Raw genomic sequence first — 8763 nt, 5'->3', positions numbered from 1 at the left:
TTTGTGATGCTTCTCTACTATATTCAAGTATTGGTGCCTTCGTGTACAATACAACGCGGGAATTGCTTACATGGACGAATTCGATCTCTCAATTTGGAAACAGGCTATGCCGAACCGCTTATTAGAATACCGAGGTCTTCGTCCGATACAAAACCGGATTGTGATATAAATCACGCTGTAAAATGGGGTACTGTGGATTGAATTTGACCACCTGATTTTATAAAAGGTGGCCTAAGTCTATGTAGAGAAGTCGTTTTACCTTTCACGCATGTACATTGTTGCATGCGGGAATCCACGCAGGCGCTTTGGCTAGCTTGAGCTACGGGCACGCCTAGCCCTTTCTCTCATAAAAGAGATGAAAGATTCGCCTTTTTCGCTGCAAAGACTTTTGCTCATCATATGTTCTGAAGCACGCTTTATAGTTTTTTTCCTGCAGTTGATCATCGGCATTCTTCAGTCTATGGTAGGGTTTATTTTATTCACTTTTTGAAAATGAAACCAAGCTCTGACGCTGTATTGCCGTTGAAGAGCGCACAACTACACATTTCAAATATTGTCATGCTTTCAAGACGAAAATACCTCAAAATGACGTCTTTTTACGAAGGCAATATCTGAGCGCACAAGAACAAATTGCTTTTTTCAAATGAAATTGAGTCTCTGAATCTTTTATAGTACTTTTTTTATTTCATTGGTATATCACAGTGAATTTCAATTCTTCATGGACATGTTTCAAGTCATATAAAACTTTTCTCGAGTGGGCGGTTTGTAATATACTTGACGAAGACACGCTGTGGGCTGCATTCTTCGATTCTGCAATATCTGCTAGCACTCAGAACTTTCCTCTGAAGAGCGCGAGTGTTTTAAAGAACTATGGCACCAAGAAACAATGAGGACTGCCAGATATAAAATTATTTTTGACGTGTGCTGTGGTCTCCTGGTTATAACTTCAATAGGAAAACTTTCCCCAAAATGAACTAGAAAAACTGTGTGCAAGGCAGGTTTTATTTTCGGTTTTCCCGAGTTAAAATTAAACAAGGATAACATCAACCAGCCTTTAGCAAAACCACCTTGACTGGTCAGAGTCCTACTTTTGATTCAGACTTTTGTATTTTTTTAAAAAATAACTCAAACCGTTCTATTTTGTGGAGCTTGTAAGCCAGGCATGAAAATGAAACGTACATGCAGATTGCCTTTTTTGTGTGTGTGCACGGCTGATTCGTTATAGCAACCGACATATTAGCCCCTGAAGCAACCATCCTATGATGAAAAAAAAAAAAACACGGAGAAGCAATGGGTTGGTGAGGGCGCCAAGCAAATCTTCACTGGCGCTAGCACAGTGAGAGACGTACAAACGAAATTGAGGTGCCGAGAAGAAAGCGCGTCAGGACCGACTTTCAGATGGGCAGGTAGAGGCTGCTCTGAAAAAAAGAAGAAAGAAAGCCGCGAGGTTCTCGTTTGAAAGCCTGTAGTTAGGCGTGGTGGTTTGGGCTGGAAGCGGCGAAGCTTCGCATTGCTCGTGTTGGCTCTCGCCTGGCGTGGGACTCACTTTTACGTGGAGCCACCATTGTTACGAGCGCGTCGCGTCTCTCGTCCCGTTGCTTTTGTCACGGTTGCGTGAACATTTAGGTCCGCATACAGGCTACAAAAGACATGCTACGGTTGAGCGACAATTGTTCGATTAGAGCAGACGTTGCCAGGTGTGACCAGAGTGGCGTCGTCGCCTTGACACCTGTACGTGTGTTCGTGCCGTGCCGACGGCCTCGCGAACTTGCGGACGAGTTTGCTGGCACGGCGTCCACGGTGGAGAATCGGGACATTCTGGCTGGTTGGGCCACAGCTCCTCAGTTGCATGGACGCAGGCGCTGAGGCTGGAGAAAGCAGTGCGCCGCACACGTGTTGGCCAAGGCCGTGAAAGCAATGGTAAGTCTACACACTATCTGATCTCTATATTTCCTGGTAAGCTTGTAGTGTTGAGCATGTGTCTCCATCGTACGTGCAAGCTAAAGGGTTTCGACAAAATTTTAGAATATTTTCAAATAAAAACTTTCACCAATACAGAGTACGCATAAAACACACACACATGTGTGGGCATGTGCGTCTGTTTTACGTTTCCTGTTGTCCTAATATTAACTCTGCGCCGTAGATGCATCCACTAAAGCATAAATTCAACCAGCTACATTCAACTTTTAATTGTCCAATTTTTCATTGAAATATTAAAAACCATCACGAGTGATTTCCGAACTGGCCTAAATTTCAGCTGATTCCTAAACTTCTTACACCTGGAGATGTTCTTTTCATGGTCATGTGCTCTAACGCCTAAGGTTTGCTTCGTTGCTTGTTTATAAATAGGAAGATCTAAACGTGCAATATTCATATGACTCAAGCAGGGCTACCCCGTAAGAGTAACGGTGCTGGCTCCCTTAACACTTGGAAAAGAAGATTTAACTCCATTCGTTTATTTGCCCTACATGTGCCGAGTCACTTGGAACTTCATGGTGAGGTAAAAAATACATCGTAACTATGCGCCATTAGTATTCAAGCGTTTTGGCATACGCACTACTCGCTGACGCTTACGCTAACTCCCTTGATTTTCAAAGGCTATTATCTGAGAGCAAATTTCAACAAAAAATGTCTACACTTTTTTTTTATTGCTAATATTGGCATGATGCATATACACGAGAACTTTATTTCATGATTAGGAGCTTTGTGCAGAAACTTACAATGGTATTTTCAAAATTTTGTGCTCATTTATATCGGCAAGAAAGCTAAAAAAGACTTATAATGATGCCGCCTTGAAAAAAATTTGATGTATGTCCTTTTGCTGTGGTTGAGTGAGTTTATTCACATACAAACAACTATGAGAGACTGAAAATTGAAGATCGAGGTGTGCCATATTTCTCAAGCCACGTACTTTGAAATTCATCAACCCGAGCTATGCGGTTAGTTTTGCCTTTACGTACATTGCTTCCTTATTCCAAATTCGTAGGATGACATAAAGAGGTTACCCTTAGCGAACGAAATGAGGACAAGACGAAACTAAAATACTAGTAGTTATGCTAAACAAATGACATATTTGGCCGATGTAATCAAGTTTTTTGTATAACTGTGTCCGAATAACATCAAATATAAAGAAAATGCGATGCGTTTTTTGCTCGATGTATTCACAACCACTTTTTCTGTGGTTGCAGATGTTTTCAGATCACTAGGCAAACTGATACCGCTGCTAATAAAGAAGTTGAACAACGAGCTAATTAGAGGAGCGAAGTGGTTCGGTCGAACGGGGCACTTGTAGTCCTTCTCTCCAATATTACCACTGTGAAAGTCGTTCTATTAACCACCAATTTAGTTCGCTTTGTGGGTTTGCGGGCTGTCGATCCCCGCGCAGCGTGCATGGACACTTACTTTAACTAAAGTAGAAGAATTCACATTTCTGTGGTGGTTTTCTTTATTGGGGTGGCCAATGTGGCATGTATGCTAGTTTCATTCATCTGAGCTTTAGTTTCCGTTTCGCTGACTTCACTACTCCGTAGAAAATACTAGAAGCCACTTTTTGAAATTTTTATTTTTCATTTACACTTATACCACAGCATCATTTGGGAATTACAGTGAAGGGGGGGGGGGTATGCACAAAATGTATACATGATACATTTTAAGAACATTATTAGAGAAAGAACACAGATTTAAAACAATAATTACTATGAAGAAATAGTGGCATACACTGTTCCCAATGCCCATAAGTCACATGAAGGTCATTTAACCAAGACGAAGAGAGGAAAACAAAAATTAAACTATACTGTACAAACATAAAAAAGTACAAGAACTATGTGATAAGAACAAAACATTGCATAAAATTTCGCTGCAGCAGAAGACAGGTTGAGATGTCAAAGAGTGACCGCTAAAGCTTCGTTGTCTAGTACGCTGAATGTGTCAGCAAGCTGACGACTCCATTCAAAAACTGTTTTGCATGAAAAAGTGTGTTTCAAAACATTAGTTCTGCCTCTATATTCTGTAACCACCTGCTCATGATCTGTTCGTCTTGATATATAATGAGGCTGTAGATTGTATTGATTACGGTCTATTCCAATGTGGCCATGGTTTTTATAGTGAAACATATTCAACCAAAAAATTTGCCTTGTTTTTTTATAGAACATTCCGTATTATTGTTTCCTTTGTAGCAGTATTGCTACAAAAAATTTCAACCGATACTGTCCTCCTAACGGGAAAGATTGAATGATTGATATGTGGGGTTGAACGTTTCAAAAGCACCATATGATTATGAGATATGTCGTACAGGAGGGCTCAGGAAATTTTGACCACCTGAGATACTTAACGGGCACCCAACTCTGAGTACACGGGCCTACAGCATTTTCGCCTCAATCGAAAATGCAGCCGCCGCAGCCGGGATTTGTTCTCACGACCTGCGGGTCAGCGGCCGAGTACCTTAGCTACCAGACCACCGTTCGCGTTAAAGACATCAGTTATTCTATTCGACCTAACCCTAACGGATGTCCTTATATATTAAAAGTTAGTTTGCTTAGTTTTTGAAGACCGTAATGAGTAGTTATAAATGATACAAAACAGTGCTGTTTTTAAATCTAAAGCATTTGCATGCGCAGTGCAGGCACTTTGAACATCTATCTATCTATCTATCTATCTATCTATCTATCTATCTATCTATCTATCTATCTATCTATCTATCTATCTATCTATCTATCTATCTATCTATCTATCTATCTATCTAGCCACCTATGCCACGGTGCTTTCGTGATCATCCACTTAACTTAAGGTAAACCAAAATTAGTTAGGAAGGGTAAGATGGCTTGACAAATTTTACTCCTTGGTCATGACATGAATAATGTCAGAATCCCGTCACGTACGTTGTCAAAACCTTTTCGTCAAACGTTTGGCACATACCCGCAAGCGGGTATGTTCTACAGGTATGAGTGTAAGTGTCGCTGATGTTTGACAGTTGATATCTACCCAAGAACAGCGAGAACAGATATGGGTAATTTTAACGATTGAGCGTTTAGAAAGCTGACATTGGCAGCGTTGACCAGATGAGTGCAAAGAATTGTTGTCAGGGTGCCAGCAGAAATCGAACCGAAGCATTCTGCGTGGCAATCAAGCATTTTACCACAGAGTCACGCCAAGTCTCGAAACTACTCTTGAAATAGACACGAATGATCATGAAAGGTGAATTGTGGTTGCATTGCTGGCTATACAAATTTATAAACTTACATTTGTACTCCTATGATAGAGCCATCACGTCGGGTAAATGGCCATTGTAGCAAAGCGTCGTCCACTGAAGCAGAATTATTTTACAGTGCCGAGGACTATCATACTCGCGAGCACCACAGGCGTATCAGCCGGGGCAGCAAGGGGCGCGCGAGCCCCCCACTGAGAAAAGTTTGGGGGGGGGCTGAGACCCTCCCCCCTACTTTTGACAGTATTTATTGTGAGCTGCACGCTGGAGAAACCATCAATTTTGGCGTAATTTTTCTTCACCAGAGTAATCAATATATTATATTGTTACGAGGAAATGAAGATGTTACCAGAAAATGTTTTATTAAGTAAAATGTTTGCTAAATTTGTGCTGTTACGATTGTCCTTCGAGAATCCTTGCGGTTGGGACAGTCTAAAGCGACTCTTTCGCGCCTTGTATGCAGTAGCATTGCATAGCGGGCTACAGTAGAAGGTGCGAAAACTTTTTGTACTTGCTTCGTATCGATGGGAACATGCAATCGTTTATGGACCAGTCAGAGCATTTACTCCTTCAGGAAAATTGCTTTCTTTCATCAAAAATGAATATAGTCATCGCTGCTTTATCGGAGCTGCTGGGAGCCGATGATTGTGACGAATCTTTTTAAATGCTCTAGTTCTGCTGTACTAGAAGCACCACAAAAAGGTTTGTGCTTTGGTCGCTGATAAACTGGATCATCCTTGCTTACAGTAACTAGGAGCGATGGCAGCAGTTTGCAAAGTGGGGAAGAATAAAGCAGTAGATTCGAGTACAGTGGCAAGCTCAGCTTCTAAGCTCACCCCGCAGCTTTACTCTCTGGACCACGGAGAAGGTAAAAGACCATGGTTTTTTGCACAATGCAGGCCTAATTAGTAGCCGGGCAAGTTAGTTTTCATTGAACTTGAATATTCTTTTACAGCTCAAAATACAACTTTTAAGGTAAGAAGCACCCACGTGCAGCAATGCTTTGTTCTCTCTTTCTTAGCAAGGATGTACAGAGATGAAAACGCGCACATACACTCTAAAACGTTTTCCAGAGTAACTGCGCAGCTACCACGAAAAGGGCTCTTTTTTTCTTTCCAAAGACCAAATGTGCACAAAATATTGCACACGGAGCCACAAGGAGGGGCACTTTCTTCCTAGTGGAGTAAAGCACCCGTTCTTTGGGGTAACAGCCGGAATGTTCGCGCCGTGTGCAAGCGACTCATCGGTGCGCACGAGCCTTTTTCGATTCAGACCGTTCTGTAGCGTGGTGTGGTGTAGTGGTTAGTGTACGCGCATGCTGACTGAATGGTCGTGAGTTGATTGATTCATATGCCGGGTTTAACGTCCCAAAAATCACATATGATTAGGAGAGACACCGTAATAGACGGCTCCAGAAATTTCGACCACTTGAGTTTCTTTCTGAGCACATGGGCTGACAGCACTTTCGCCTGCTTCGAAAATGTAGCCTTTTAAAAGCTGATATATATATATATATATATATATATATACATATATATATATATATATATATATATATATATATATATATATATATATATATATATATATATATATATATATATATATATATATATATATAACTGTTTTCTGCTCACGGCTGTTTATTTTTTCACCCACTTTTCCTTCTTCTTATTTACATTACATTTGTTCTAATAACTTCCCCTATATATTCCTTGGCCTTATTGTCTTTTAGATCTTACTAATATTATGTCAAAACACAGAAAAACGAGCCCATTTATATACGTCTATTTCCCATATATATATATATATATATATATATATATATATATATATATATATATAAGGGAAAGAAGTGTATACCTAAGGGCTCGTTTTTCCGTGTTTTTAACACAATAATAATGAGATATAACAGACAGTAATGCCAAGGAATGTACAGGGGAAGTTATTAACATTAATGGAATGTAAATAAGAAGAAAGAAAAGTGGATGAAAAAATTACCAACTGTAAGCAGGAATCGAACCTACGACCTTCGAATTACGCGTTCGATGCTCGAACGCGTAATTCGAAGGTCGTAGGTTCGATTCCTGCTTACAGTTGGTAATTTTTTCATCCACTTTTCTTTCTTCTTATTTACATTCCATTAATGTTAATAACTTCCCCTGTACATTCCTTGGCATTACTGTCTGTTATATCTCATTATTATTGTGTTAAAAACACGGAAAAACGAGCCCTTAGGTATACACTTCTTTCCCTTATTTCATTGAACGAGGGTCTCGTACTGGCAGACTTGGTGTGTTTAGGTTGTATAAGAGGGACAATTAATCAGCTGCCCGCTCATAATAAGTTCACGTGCTACGTGACGCCAAACATGCGCATAAGAGTGTTTTCACACTCGTTGTTTGGCTTATAGATGGCGCTGACTGTCGCTCCTACTTCTAAATTCACAGATAAACCCAAAAAAGTGGATGGAGGGAGGGCCGCTGTAAGAGCATCGAACGCGTAATTCGAAGGTCGTAGGTTCGATTCCTGCTTACAGTTGGTAATTTTTTCATCCACTTTTCTTTCTTCTTATTTACATTCCATTAATGTTAATAACTTCCCCTGTACATTCCTTGGCATTACTGTCTGTTATATCTCATTATTATTATATATATATATATATATATATATATATATATATATATATGGAGCCCAGGGAAGTGGAATGGAAGCGAGTCCGGGAAACAAACATTGGATACACTGGTGGCAGTTCGCTTACAGCTAAGGGCGTTTATCGCTGATATGCCGACACGCGGTCGTGTCGACATCCACCCACCAGTGAACTGAAATTCTTAATTTCGCTAAACGTCTGCGAACAAAGGCGTTCGTTTTCTGGAAGGAGCTGTACCGGTATACGCGCGTACCACTGCGTACTGAGTAGGATGCCCTTTTTACTTCTTATTTCTGTCTACATAGATGAAATCCTTTCTCGACCCACGAGCATGCTTAGAGTGGGTGTTCTTTTTTAATAATTTGTTTATGTCTTTGTTTTTTTTGTGCGCCGTTCGTGAATGTCAAAAAGAACACACTAAAATGAATTCGGGTAGCGTAAGTGGGGTGCCCCTGGTTTCTTGTTTTGTGGTGGACGAGCCCAGTTAGTCTTTGGTAAGAAAATTGATGAATTACTGCCGCATTTGATTACTTTAGCCAACTCATGATGTATGTTGCTAAATAAAACGAATTATTAAGTCCGAGAATAAATACTTATTTTTGCTTAATTTTGAGGAACTTCGGAACTTTCTTGTAAGACCTGGTGTGGAAATTAAGAAAATCCCATCGTAAAGTAAAGGAGTAAAATGCAGGACATTTGCTAATACGTGTTTTTTATCTAAATTTCTTTGCTTTGGTGTATGAGGCAAACCTTCTGCAATACAAAGCACATTATTTATAGCACATATTAGCATTATGAAACAAGTCCTATTTTTTTCTTCATTAATCATCATTAAAAACTTGTCTGCACGCCAATATTCCTACCTCTGATTTTACTCATTAGAAATTTTGTCTTTTCTGGGGACACA

At 40.1% G+C, this 8763-nt stretch overlaps 1 protein-coding gene across 1 annotated transcript in view; it reads left to right on the top strand.

Annotated features, from left to right (window-relative positions):
- The first annotated feature begins 1537 nt into the window (after positions 1 to 1537).
- The window catches only part of LOC119187665 (uncharacterized), a 52631-nt gene continuing 45405 nt past the window's right edge, over positions 1538 to 8763 (top strand). The window contains exon 1 of the mRNA XM_037435748.2: positions 1538 to 1920. Within this exon, the coding sequence (XP_037291645.1) occupies positions 1918 to 1920 (3 nt within the window). The 5' untranslated portion in view covers positions 1538 to 1917. The remainder of the gene's footprint in view (positions 1921 to 8763) is intronic.

This window comes from Rhipicephalus microplus, chromosome X, assembly GCF_043290135.1.
Source record: "Rhipicephalus microplus isolate Deutch F79 chromosome X, USDA_Rmic, whole genome shotgun sequence".
In the NCBI taxonomy this organism is placed as follows: domain Eukaryota; kingdom Metazoa; phylum Arthropoda; class Arachnida; order Ixodida; family Ixodidae; genus Rhipicephalus; species Rhipicephalus microplus.
Note: the sequence above shows the minus strand (reverse complement) of the source record. Positions and strands in the feature narration are given on the sequence as shown.